General features: G+C 39.8%; 1 protein-coding gene across 1 annotated transcript in view; it reads left to right on the top strand.

Annotated features, from left to right (window-relative positions):
• The window catches only part of adgrv1 (adhesion G protein-coupled receptor V1), an 84,257-nt gene that overhangs the window by 38,649 nt on the left and 31,127 nt on the right, over window positions 1–14,481 (top strand). The window contains exons 29-37 of the mRNA XM_057349206.1: window positions 5,817–5,939; window positions 6,028–6,250; window positions 6,452–6,656; window positions 6,948–7,094; window positions 7,642–7,897; window positions 8,209–8,411; window positions 8,725–8,901; window positions 9,754–9,936; window positions 10,160–10,339. Coding sequence (XP_057205189.1) covers window positions 5,817–5,939; window positions 6,028–6,250; window positions 6,452–6,656; window positions 6,948–7,094; window positions 7,642–7,897; window positions 8,209–8,411; window positions 8,725–8,901; window positions 9,754–9,936; window positions 10,160–10,339 — 1,697 coding nt within the window. The remainder of the gene's footprint in view (window positions 1–5,816; window positions 5,940–6,027; window positions 6,251–6,451; window positions 6,657–6,947; window positions 7,095–7,641; window positions 7,898–8,208; window positions 8,412–8,724; window positions 8,902–9,753; window positions 9,937–10,159; window positions 10,340–14,481) is intronic.

Below are 14,481 nucleotides of genomic sequence, written 5' to 3'. Positions count from 1 at the left end.
CCCAATTCTCTCAAGGTTTTCTAGCAGTTCAATTGTACTATTGTTAAAATTGACCAGCACAAATATTTTTTTTACAAATTGGTAAATCTGATAAAAAATCTGACAAATAAATCCAAATAAAGAATTTAGAATAATAAAAAAATCTCATCTCATCTGATGGTGAGTAAATGATGACAGAATTTTCATTTATGAGTGGACTGTCCCTTTAAGGCTGATGTCTTTGAGTCAAGAGGAGCATATGATCATGTCATAAATATAAAAAACAGGCACTGCAAGATTTAAACAAAAAACAATATTGATGCTTTTGGTATTGTAATTATGATTATACATTAAAATCGTTTTGCATGTCATATTCTTATAGGATAGGCAGACTAACTGTTTATGAGTGATTATATTGCAGTTTTTGCATTAGTAAATCTTCACGTTGTCTCTCAGCAGCATGAAAAAGAAACGTTTATTTAATGAGCCTCGTCCATTAATTATTTCTCAGCGTAAGAAATACAAGGTGTGGCATGTGTATTTCTCACGTTGAGAAATAAGGGATGACTCGTCCCAATTTATACAGTTAATGGACGAGGCAAATTAAATGTGAAGATGAACTAAACGTGTCAGTTACAGCATTACGTTCACGTCCGATTACGGTGCATCAAAGATTTTTTTTCTGTGTTCACAGCGCTGAGCATCACAACCAATCGGCAGCGCGTGAACGCAATGACCAATCAGAAGTTTAGAACAGGTGAACAGGTTGAAATGCGTGTGTCTCACGGTGAATGCGTGAGACTTGAGAGACCTGTTGACAAGTAATTTGTCAGTGCTTTGTGCATGTAGTCAGTTTAGATGAATCAAAAACTGGAGTAATAAAGGTTGAATAATAACCCGGACTTTACTCGTTTAACAAAACCAGAGCAACTACATTTAAGTGTGTGTGTGTGTGTGTTTGAATGTGATGCCTGATGATGTGCCTGTCTATACAGATACTGATGGTCTTATGGCAGAGATTAGCATTGACGCTAATGATGGAATCCAAGGGATTGTTGCCTGGCAAAACATAAAGTATGATCATCAAGACCTAAGTTTTCTACACAACGCATAGTATGTTTGAGAAATGAATAAAATGATTCTGGAATTCATGATTTTTTTTATTCCTCAGCTGTGTTGTAAATGAGACAATCAGGGTTTTAACTCTTGTGGCCTACCGAGATGCTGGGACATATGGAAATGTATCCTTGTTCTTCTATGCCCAGAATCTAGAGGCTCAATTGGGTCTGGATTTTAATGTCACTCCATCAGTGAGTCAATTTAAATTTAAATTCTAAATCTCACTGCATCTCAATGATCATGATTCACTGAATATGCATGTTATGCAGATGATCAACTTCGCGGATGGAGAGCAACACAAATTTATCGAAGTGCAGATTTTAGATGATAACATTCCTGAGGGGGACGAGACGTTCCAGCTAATCCTAGCAAACCCATCTGTAGGGCTGGAACTAGGAGAAAACACTTCAGGTCTGTCTGCTGGGTAACACTGAAACTTCACCATGTTCACTGACTTTTTTACTCTCAAGTTGTAATCTATTATCATTTGTTTCCATAGCTACCGTGACTATTCTGGCCAATGATGATGGCAATGGAATAATTTCCTTCAATAATATTGAGCATTTCCTGTTGAGAGAGCCCACCTCTGTATCAGGTCTTGGGGAGAGTGTGGCTACCCTCTACATCTTACGAGACCCTCCTCAGGGCACATTTGGCACTGTAACAGTCCAGTTCACCATCACTGATGCCAATGGATCTCTTTATACTGATGATCTCACACCTTCCTATGGCTTTGTGGTGCTTGAGGATGGAGTCAGATTTAAGGTATTATCTTTATTAGTGTAATAGGCATTTTACAGTACCAGGAATTGTTGAGTAGAGAAACTGCATACTGTATTTGACCCAATGATTTGCCAAATAGGAGACTTTTCATAGGGTTATAACAGGGTAGGTTTTTTTGGGGTTCTAGACATTGGAGATTTGGGCTGTTCTGGATGCAGAGCCAGAGGTGAATGAAACATTCATTGTTACACTGTCTAGTCCTACTGGAGGTGCACGGTTAGGACACTCACTGGAGACTTTCATCACAGTCCTGCAGAACCAGGCTCCTCTAGGGCTCTTCAGAATATCACCGTCATTCAACAGGTACATGCATATACAGCCTTCCACACCATTGTTAGCTCAAACTAACCTACATAATAAATACCTCTGTGTGTGTTTTTTCAGGACTCTGGACAGTATGACAGTAGAAGAATACAATGGAAGAGTGTTTCTCACCGTGTCTCGCAGTAATGGACTGGAATCGGCAGTCAGCGTGGAATGGGAGACCCGTTCAGGCACAGCATTTGGGATGAGTAAGAAAGTTTACAGTAACAAGTTAATTCCGCTGTTGAGCTCATTGAATTGAAAAAGTTTGTATAAAATTAAATGTTCATATATCAGGGGGAGAGCATCCGGTGCTGGCTGTGTATCAGTCTGTCGGGGACAGCTTTGCATCAGTCTGGTGTCAAGTGCCCAATGAAGATTCTACTGTGGTTCTGAGGCTGCTCAAAGGTCCATCTCAGAACCAAGCTATTCTGTACAGGTGGCAAGGGGTCTTAGTGCCTGTGGAGGTATGAAGTAATAAAATGAATTTATTTTAAAGCTAAGTGTAGGTTTTATATAACCTGTTATGTTACCTTGTTCTTAGATTAAATAAAACACATTTTATTTTGTGCAGGGAAGTATATTATTGTTATTTTTTGTGATATTTTGATTCTCTTTAAATGTCCTTGTAGAATGAAAAGGGATAGTTCACCCAAAAATAACAATTTTGTCATCATTTACTCATCTTCGAGTTGTTCCAAATCTGTAAACATTTCTTTGTTCTGATGAACACAGAGAAAGATATTTGGAGAATGTCAGTAACCAAACAGTTCTTGGACCCCATTGACTCCCATAGTAGGAAAAATTACTTTGGAATTTGTTTGTTCTGTTGAACACAAAAGAATATATTTTAGGACAGCAAACAGTTCTGGGGAACTTTTGACTACCATTGTAATTTTTCCTACTATGGTAGTCAATGGGGTCCAAGAAATGTTTGGTTACAAGCTTTCGTCCAAATATCTTTCTCTGTGTTCATCAGAAATGTATACAGGTTTGGAACAACTAGAGAGTAAGTAATTCATGAATGAATTTTCATGTTTGGGTGAACTATCCCTTTAATAATTTTAATAATCCGTATTAACTTTCCTTCATCTCTTTTTATCTATTCTTTCTGTTTCTTTCTTTGTTCATTTTCATACTTATAGTTTATCAGTGTCGAGAGTCCCAGCTCTTGTGTGGGTTTTGCAGTAAACGGTTCCAGCTATGTGGCAGTGTCCCATGCACATAGCACCATGCCAACAACAGCCAGAATCAGCTTATATCATCTTCAGGCAGATCTTAACCTCACTCACGTAAGTGAACAAACTCTGATAATTTTCCCAAATTTATAATCTGATTGTGATCATATACTGTGGTTGTTTATAGATATAGATAGACACCGTAAACACTATTGTGCTTAATTTTGTCTGCTTTGTTTGTAGGGACACACACTTTCTGTGAGTGGCTTTGGTATTAAGCACTTCTCTATTGAAACGCAGCAATATTTAATTGCTTCTAGTGAGGTAAAATCATTCAGACATATAAAAGAGAAAATTATTTATTGGCACAGAGAAATAAAAAGTACAATACTGAGATCATTTAATTTGTCTTCAGATCTTTGAGTGGACTGGTGACTCATTCTCTCTCCATCAAAATTTGGGGTTACAAGGAATTACCACAGTCACACCCTTCAGAGGAAGCAGTGGTAGTTTACAGCACCTGGCTGTGTGCATGAACAAAACCTCAGATACGTGCCTCATCTACCAGTGGAGTAATGGACATTTTCAGAAACCTCAATCTCTAACAGTCAATGCAAGAGTCAAACAAGTGGAGTCATTTGACATGGGAGGAGATACATTTCTTGCTGTTGTTACTGAAGGTAACAGTCATATGTAGTCAATAGTAATTTTATGCATTTACTGCTGTTTTTACTGGTTTTAATTTTGAAAGGTTTGTCGATGAGGTGAAAGAAATTTAGTGATTTCTTTTATTTCAAGATTTGTTCTCTGGTTTCTACTGTGTTTTTAGTATTCAGTAGCCTACAACAACAACCATACATGCTTTTTGGTTTAACTTTTAGGCCCGGTTTCACAGACATGGCTTAGCTTAAGCCAGGACTATGCCTTAGTTCAGTGGTTCCCAAACTGGGGTACGCGTACCCCCGGGGGTATGCCAGGTGACGGAGGGGGTACGTGAACAAAATCCTGAAATCTACTGTTTACTTAATTATAACGCATCTGACAATCAAGGCATGTTTTTCTCACAAGCTGAATATAAAGACGTGCTCCCTCTAGTGTACACACAGCAAAAAAGTAGTCACGTAGTGCCATAAAAGGTCAAATTCATGACATCCAATCAAAAAATATGCGTCCACTCATGCGTAAGCGCACGTCTTTACGTACCTCATGTGACTTCGCACAAAAATTACTGACAGAATTCTGGATAGCTTTGTATGCAGAGTATCCTGCCTTAGCCGATCACGCTTTGAAAACATTACTGCCCTTCTCCACAACGTATCTTTGCGAGAGTGGGTTTTCAGCACTTGCCCACATAAAGAACAAATATCGACACAGACTCTGCATAGAGAATGATTTGAGACTCAGACTTTCTCCGATACAACCAAACATCACAGAGTTATGCAAGTCATTTCAAGCACATCCATCTCATTAAGCAGTGAGTCACTTATTTATATATGAGTCATATATAATTTATTGTTTGATAAAAGAAAATTACATGTATTTAAAATGCAAATAAAAAAATGTTTGAGACCACAATTGTTACTGTAAGAAAGGGGGTACGCAGAATGATGTTAAGTCCCTGGGGGGGTACGCCATTGTAAAAAGTTTGGGAACCACTGCCTTAGTTGAATTAAGATATTTATGTCGCTTTTATAAAACTGCTTTAGAAGGATACTTTACTGGTGTGCATCTCGAGACAAAACAATGGCACTGATATATTTTAAGATATTTCTGGACAAATTATATTCAGTTAAGACAGGTCACACATTCATTTTAGTCTGGGACTAGCCTTAAGTCTTGTCTGTGAAACCGGGCCTTGGTCCAATATTCGGTAACACTTTAAAATAATGGTCCGTTGTTAACAAGTAACTATGCAGAAAGTAATAGGTAGTACTACATTAACACTTCTATGGATAGGCTATATATGTAGAATATATCCATTCATGTTTTGGTATTAGGCTTTTGGTATTTGTATTTATTCATAAATTTGTTTCCACAAACAACCTATTTTTTCACTTTATGTACGTTAATGTTGAGATTAGTAATTAATTGTTTTTTATTTATTAATTGGTCATATTTCGCAAATAGTTCTCAATGATGGCATTTTTCTTTAGTAATTATCAAATACCAAATAAGGAACTACCTTTGTCCTAAATTAGCTATTACTTATTGCTTAGTTAATCTTGCTTCTATATTAGTTAATAGTATTAAGGTAAGTGTTAATGTAGTACTACCTATTACTTTCTGCATAGTTACTTGTTAACAACGGACCATTATTTTAAAGTGTTACCCAATATTCTTCATAGTTTGTGCATTTGATATCAAATGATGGTCATGAATGAACTTATTTTAATTATTCATGCTTTGTATCAGTGTCTAACATTCACAGTATGTTTGTTATCACCTCATCAGAAGGTCCAAGCTCCACATGTCAGATGTTTATGTGGGGTTCTCAGCAAAGCTTCTTCCTGCACTCACAATCCATCCCATTTCCAGGCCTATTTTCTGTCCACCCCTTCACCCCTCCTTCTGGAATATGTAAGCTATACAATGTATGATGTAGTTCTTTCATCATTAAACTTTCTTTTATGTGCATTTCTTAATGACTAATTTGCTTGTTTATTAGCTCATGTTTTGCTTGCGGGTCTAAATGGTTCGACCCTATATGCTTGGAGGTCAAATCAAAGACAGTTTGCTGAAGTTTTGAAGTCTCCATCTGCACAAGAGTTCCTATATGTACCTGTTCGATCTTTCAATTTGACCAAGAGTCTCATCCTAGCCACTGGAGAATCAAACTCGGTTTTATATGAGTTGACCTCAGTTTCCAACCAGTCTGACTTCATCCCCAAGTATGTTATCGTTGCTGACCATAGTATCAATAAGATCATATTATCTTAATCATAATATATTTTAAGCTTAGGAACATAATACATTTGACTTTTGATTTCTATATATTCTGTATACAGTATACAGTGCTTATGTTACATGTATCACATTCTTTTCTAACTCTAATCTAAAACGGATTCTGTATTTTCTTGTCTTATGCTCAGTTCAGGAGAACTGTTTTTCCAGCCTGGTGTGCATGAGCTCGAAATTGCAGTGAATGTGATTGATGATGATGTTTCAGAGGTGGAAGAACATTTTCGTGTCAGCCTCAAGAACCCCAAAGGAGGAGCAGAGATTGGCTTTCGTGGTCAAGTGACCTTGTTTATTCCTGCCAATGATGATGCTTATGGGATAGTGGGCTTTGCACAGGTATTAATACTCTAGTACAATATATAGTATGTGTGTGCCCTATACATGCTATAATCTAGATGCATGCATTTCCCAAACATTACTCTTAGTACTATATTTCATCCAAACATATATAACAAATTAAAAGAGTTTAGCAATGTTTTCAATGGCAAAAAATTCCACCTGCTTAAACTTTTGGAACACAAGGCTGGGGGACAACCATTTATGCTGTCTCAGGCCCTGGGACCAGGCTCAGGTCATGATGTGCAAAAAACTAACATGCATTGTTTTTATATTATGGTTTCTGCGAAGAACTCTTTAATGCGTGATGTGGATGAGCTAGTGGATGATAACCCTGTGTCTCTGACCATTGAGAGGAGGAGAGGCAGGTCTGGCAGACTGACAGTACACTGGAGAGCCTATGAAAATCTGGATGACATTTTCCCCACTTCAGGAGTGGTAAACTGCTTGCCTCTGATATTATATATTTTTAGTTAGAAATAAAAATAAATAATATGCTTCAATTGCATCTTTACATTTGAAGAGTTTGGTTCTAAAATGAGAACTCAGTTTTTAATTAAAAAAAAAATCATGTTCTTTATTATGTTAAAATGATTTTATTGTGTTAGTTAGTTAGTTTTTTTTTTAGTTATTATGGCTTAAATCAAAACAAACCAACTGCAGTGTGATTGAGATTAATTGGAATGCACAATAAAAAACATGATTTTTGAAAGATTTTAAAAACGGAGTTATCTGTTATCTTCATTTGTACTTGTATTGTAAATTCCTTTCTTAAAACTTACAACTGTTTACAACATTTACAGCAGGCAGACCAGTGAAAAAATGTTCTGGCAGCTATTTTTAAAACAACAATTCTAAATTATTATTATACAAACCTCCCATTTGGTGCTAAAACAGAATCATTTCAACAAAACCAAAAAGTACAAAATTCTACTTATATAATGTTATATTATATTTACATAGCATTCATCTGTTCTGCTTATAGGTGACGTTTTCTGAAAGTCAGGCTGTTGCTACCATCTCTCTGAATATATTAGCTGACGACATTCCAGAGCTAGCAGAAAAAGTTTCCATTGTCCTGACCAAGGTCACAACCATTGGCCTCATTGATCCATCCAGAGGAGCCATGATCGACCCTCAGCGTGGCCAAGCAAACCTCACTATTAAAGCCAATGGTTCTCCCTATGGAGTAATCGGTTGGCACCTCGATTCCCAGTACTTCATCACACCAGAACCTCAAAGTAATCCATCAGCTGAAGTTGGTTTAACTTTGTTTAAGTTGAATCTCGCAATGTATAAATGACTAAGATTCTTAGATTCTATCCCAGCATTTTCTGTAAACCAAAAAACCTGCTTACCAAAAAGCATGCAGATATTTAGAAAATCATATACTTCGGCTTAGAATTGTGTTACTTCGACTTAACATGTGTTAGAATTTATACTGACAGTGGTTTTATGCATAAAGCCCTATTCGTTAGATTAAGGAAACATTGACTAACACTTATTTTATTGTTTTATTAATATTTTACCTTTTATTTCCCTTTCGTATTAGAGAGCCCAAGCAATATTACACTAAGTATTGTGAGAGATCAAGGAGCATCAGGGGATGTATTAGTTCACTACACAACAAAAGTGGCCCTCCACCTGCCTCCTGTCAATCAGGCTAGCGAAGGTGTTGACTATGTGGCAAAGGAGGCCACAGTCATCTTGATGGTGAATGCTACTGTTGTTCTGGTCACCATCACTATCCTACCCGTGAGTATTACACTCCACTTGAATGGGATGCAATATAAATAAAAAGTCCTTCTAAATTCTAAACATTTTTTTTGCAAAAACCAGTTACATGTGCAAGTGAAATTTCATATTTCTCAACTCCTCCTAAAATATCTCATGGCCTGCAAATTACAGTGGTTGTTGACCTTTTGCATATATTGCAGCTTTTGAAACTACATGTCAAGTTTGCTTGGCCTAAAGGTTTATGACTTCAGGCTACTGACATACCTCAACACGTAGAGGCGTTTTGAATAGTTTTAACAAATACAGTATGTGTGTATATGTGCTTTTTTAGGATGATATTCCTGAACTGGCTGAGACGTTCCTTGTAAACATCACTGGAGTTGAACTGGTGGGTATGAACACAGGAGCTGGTCAGCCCAGTCTGAGGAGGCCCGGTCTGGAAATAGCTGAGATCATCATTCAAGAGAACAATGATCCAAGAGGAATCCTAGGTTTCAACGTCTCGAAGGTTGGATTGCAATATAAAGCTCTGAACAGTCGTGTTACAATTTCATATATTGCAAAAAAAATGACATTCTTACCAAGCATTTTTGTCTTAAATATCTATAACATAGTAAAATATCTTAAAAACATCTTAAATCAATATACAATTACTCGACACATAAAGTGACCTTAGTCTTGTTTTATGAAAAATATAAGAATTAAGCAAGTTTATGGTAAAAACAAGCAAAAAAATCTGACAATGGGGTGAGAAAAATAAACTTGAATTTAGTTTTACCCTTTTCTCAAGTATCTAATTCAAATTTATTTTTCTCACCCAATTGGTGAGAAAAGATTTTTTATGCTTGTTTTTACCATAAACTTACTTAATTCTTATATTTTCCTCTTTAAAAAGAGACTAAATATCTTGGGTCAATTTTTTTGTTAAAATAGTGCATCTTGATTTAAGAACGTTTAGATATTTGTACTAGAAAACCAGACAAAAACACTTAGTAAGAATGCTAAGTATGGTATATCATCGACCCAGATGTGCAAAATGCTCCAAATGCTTCAAAATGCTTATATTGGCTTCAGTACTAGACTAGTACTACTTTCATGATTGCTTTTCTTGATTCTCACCACTTACAAATGCAACAAGTGTAATCATTGTTGTACTTTTGTTAAAGACTTAATGAATAACATATATGATTTGTCCTGATTATCACTAATTTTGTATGAAGTGAATTTGTACACAATTTTCAAAGATTACTCTCAGTGAATTTTCTCAGATTCTTTAAGTATAATCAACTTTTTTGCTTGTTTAGGTATCATTTTGTCTTTGTTGATAATGAAGAATATACACACCTGTATTATCCTATAGGGTTTGTCTGGAGAAGTGCTGGCTTATGAGGTACCACCACCTGGAAACATCCTACGTCTGGCAGTCATAAGAACAGCTGGTCGCTCTGGTCGTGTGGTGCTCTACTGGGAGGTCCAAGCAGTCACAGCCAACACTGAGGACTTCAATCCTTCCTCAGGAAACCTCACCTTTCAAGATGGACAAGTAAAGTCTCTTTTTATTTATTAATTCGCAATAACTACATTTTGAATAAGTTATATCAACAGTCGCTTGGTGCCAGATTTAGCTGAAAAATATTTATTTGGAAAAGTCTAAAGGAAGGTATTACTGTATAGCAAAGAATTTCAATAGAATGTAAACCATTGTTATGTTTTTACTTAACACAAAATATAATTAATGCAGAATGTTATATACTATTTTTTTGCAGTCAGTGGCCAATCTTGAGATCACCATCATTGATGACACAATTGTGGAGTCTACAGAGACTTTTATTGTAAAACTGGTTCGTGTCGTAGGAGGTGCCCAGTTGGGGAATGAGACATCTGTAGTTATCAGCATCCCAGCCAATGATTCGCCCTTCGGTCGGTTTGGATTTGAGGAGCTAATGGTATATTTACAATTAATAACAATGAATATATATTAATGTTATATTAGTGTTTAATTGTTAAAATATTACATTTACTTCAGCCAAAGATAATAGATACTAACAAGATGCACTAATGACATTACTATGAATAGGGAGTGAATGCAATGCCCAATATGCCCCCTTTAGTGAAGGAAGTCCGCCTTCCGGTAAAAAGACCAATCATCAATTGATAAAGACTGACGGTTCTCTGGGGTGGCGCTCTACACAGAGTCTTATGAGACACCTGCCAACCTGAGTGGATGCGCAATAACTGAAACAACCTCAAAAGGGTGTTTTTAGAACCCAGGAAACGTCTCGGTTATGACTGTAACCTTTGTTAGGGAACGTGACGTTGTGTGAGAATGGGGTTTGAACTTGAGAACCTATCATCTCTGACTTGACTTTTAAAAGGCCAATGAAGTTGGCGAATGGCATGAGCATGCCAATCTCCGCCCTGTACATGCGGGTATAAAATGAAGATGGCGTGCCCCATTCATTCAGCTTTTGTGGTGAGGAACCTGGGATTCCCCCGGTCGCTGCAGCAGACAGTGAAGTGTTGTGGCATGAAGAACACAACGTCTCGTTCCCTCCATCACGCAACAAAGGTAACAGTCGTAACCGAGACGTTCCCTTTCTGTCGGTCTCTCGACGTTGTGTCGAGAGAGAATGGGGTCCCTATATGAAACGCCACAGCACTTCCGCTGTGTCACCGACTCTAGCGGAGCGACACTGACAGGCATTAGCGTGTCACCAGTGATCGCTAGCAAATTGTGCGAATCGTGACCTTCCAGTGGGAAAGGTAAGATATCAGGAGCTAAACAAAGTCTGAGGGATCTTACCATCGGCCGTACGGGCGGAGACCTTCTGTTCTCTATAGCGAGATAGCCACCCGGTACCATAAGGGACACTGGGAAACGCTACCCCCACTTGGAGAAGGGGCGCGCTATGGAGACCACACCCCACCACAGGGGGGGGGAACTGTGGAGATGCCAGCATGTTCTCGCCAATGGGAAGAACTCATGGGGAAAAGGCATGCGGCCCACACTAAGCGGTGCAAAACCGCAGGTGGAGGTTCCACTGAGGGGAGGTCACAAGTTCACCAATGGGGGAACCGTAGAGTGAGGAAACATCATACGGGACCACCCAAGTGGGGGAATCACTACGTATGGAGCACCAGCGCAGATTAAGGGGTTCACCTGACTAGGGAAACTCTACCGAAACCAGGCCTGACTGGGAGCCGCTCCGCCCAGCTCCTTGTCGGAGAAGTACTTAGTGCTTCGCTGAGAGGGGAAGCAGGGAGGCTAGAATAGCGCACTGACTCACCCGAGGGGGAGAAGGCGCTTTCGCAGGCATACGCCCAGCCGGCTGCCAGTCTATCTGTTGGTACCGTGCAGGACATGGGCTGACACCGGCTCTACATGAAGGTTGTAGAATCATGCAAATTTATTGGGCGTAGCCCAACCCACAGCTCTGCAGATGTCTGCCAGAGAGGCGCCCTGAGCCAGTGCCCACGAGGAGGCTACACCTCGAGTAGAGTGAGCTCTCACTGCAAGTGGGCACAGGATCTTGGGATCGGTAAGCCGTAGTGATGGCGTCCACGATCCAGTGCGCCAACCTCTGTCTGGAGACAGCCCTCCCTTTCTGCTGACCTCCAAAGCAGACAAAGAGCTGCTCAGAGCTTCTGAAGCTCTGCGTGCGGTCCAAGTAGAGGCGCTTACCTGACACAACACGGAAGGGGTTGGGTCTTCCTCCCCCCCAATGGGGAGAGCCTGCAGATTCACCACCTGGTCCCGGAAGGGAGTGGTGGGAACCTTGGGCATGTAGCCAGGCCGGGGTCTCAGGATCACGTGAGAAAAAGCCGGTCCAAACTCCAGGCACTCGTTGGACACAGAGAGTGCTTGTACAGTGAGGGAAATAAGTATTTGATCCCCTGCTGATTTTGTAAGTTTGCCTGCTTACAAAGAAATGAAGGGTCTATAATTTTTATGGTGAGTTTATTTTAACTGATAGAGACAGAATATTTAAAAAAATCAGGGAAAAAATGTTATAAAGGTTATAAATTGATTTGCATTTCAGTCAGTGAAATAAGTATTTGATCCCCGAGCAAAACATAACTTTGTACTTTGTGGAGAAACCCTTGTTGGCAAGCACAGAGGTCAGACATTTCTGATAGTTGGTCACCAGGTTTGCACATGTGTCAGGATACATTTAGTCCACTCCTCTGTCAATATTTAAGGTTTCTTGGCTGTCGCTCAGCAAATTAGAGTTTTAGCCTCCTTCACAGATGTTCTATAGGACTAGGGTCTAGAGACTGGCTAGGACATTTAATGTGCTTCTCCTTAAGCTACTCTTTGGTTGTCTTGGCAATATGTTTTGGATCTTTGTCATGTTAAAGGCACATCCACAACCTATATTCAGTGATCTAGTTAAGGGGGAGGAGGTTCTCGTCCAAGATTTTACGGTACATGGGCCCGTCCCTCAGCCCCTCAATGCGGTGAAGTCATCCTGTATACCTGTAGCAGAGAAAAAGCTCTAAAGCAGAATGTTTCCAACACTGTGCTTTTCTGTAGGGATGGTGTTCTTGGGGTCATAGTCAGCATTTCTCTCCCTCCAAACACAGGAGTCAATTTTGGTCTCACAGCAGTGCCAGCACTTTCGCCAAAGCCTTTTCTAAATCATATTGATGTTCATTGTCAAACTTAAGACAAGCCAGACGGGCCTTCTTGAGCAGGAGGACCTTGCGGGTGCTTCAGGATTTCAATCTATTGTGGCATAGCGTGTTACCAATGGTTTGCTTGCTAACTGTGGTCCCAACTGTCTTGAAATCATTAACAGGCTTCTTCCGTGTAGTTCTGGGCTGATCTTTAACATTTCTCATGATCATCTTTACTCCATTGAGGAAATCTTGCGGGAGCTCCAGACCAAGGGCATTTGATAGCTATTTTGTATTTCTTCTATTTCCAAATAATCGCACCAACAGTTGTCTCCTTCTCACCAAGCTTATGTCTGTAGCCTATTCAAGGTTTGTGCAGGTCTACAATCTTGTCCCTGACATACCTTGAAACCTATTTGGTCTTGACCATGGTGGTGGAGAGGTTGAATGGAAGATACAGCTTCTGTTGGCAGGCATCTTTTATATACATAACAAGCTGATTTAGGAGTACTTTCTTAAAGTGACAGGACTAATCTGTGGTCCATATAGGCACATAAACCAATCTGTGGAGTCAGAATTCTTGCTAGTTGGTAGGGGATCAAATACTTATTTCACTGACTGAAATGCAAATCAATTTATAACCTTTATATAACATTTTTTCCCCTGATTTTTTTTAATATTCTGTCTTTATCAGTTAAAATAAACCCACCATAAAAATGATAGACCCTTCCTTTCTTTGTAAGCAGGCAAACTTACAAAATCAGCAGGGGATCAAATACTTATTTCCCTCACTGTAGGTCCCCTACCCCCTTGACCGAAGCGAGCGCCAACAGGAGAGCCATCTTCATCGTAAGGTGAGGAAGACCGGCTTCTCTGAGGGGCTCGAACGGGGTCCTTTGGAGGCCCTCAAGCACCACGTTAAGGTCCCAAGAGGGTATGGAGCGTGGTCAAGGTGGATTCAGCCTCCTAGCACCCCAAGGAACCTGATGACCAGATCATGCTGTCTGAGTGACTTACCACTGACTAGATCGTGATGAGCGGCAATAGCGGTTACATACACTTTCAGCGTGGAAGGGGAGAGATTGTCTTCAAGTCTCTCTTGGAGGAAGGACAGCATGACTCTGATCGCACATCTCTGTGGGTCTTCTCCTCGAGAAGCACACCAGGACGAGAAAAGGTGCCACTTAAAGGTGTATAGATGCCTAGTGGCTGGGGCCCTAGCCTGAGAGATAGCCTCAGTGACCGCAGGTGGCAGGCCACTCAGGATCTCCTCGTCCCGTCCAGGAGCCAGACGTGGAGGTTCCAGAGGTCTGGTATCAGGTGCCAGACCGTGCCCTTCTCCTGAGAAAGAAGGTCCTTCATCAGTGGAATCGGCCAGGGGGGAGTTGTCGTCAGAGCCACTAGGTCTGAGAACCAAGTCTGGGTGGGCCAGTAGGGCACAACTACCAGCACTTTATGCTCCTCTTCCCTG

The sequence above is a fragment of the Triplophysa rosa genome, linkage group LG2 (assembly GCF_024868665.1).
Source record: "Triplophysa rosa linkage group LG2, Trosa_1v2, whole genome shotgun sequence".
Lineage (NCBI taxonomy): Eukaryota > Metazoa > Chordata > Actinopteri > Cypriniformes > Nemacheilidae > Triplophysa > Triplophysa rosa.
This window is presented reverse-complemented; position numbering and strand designations above follow the sequence as displayed.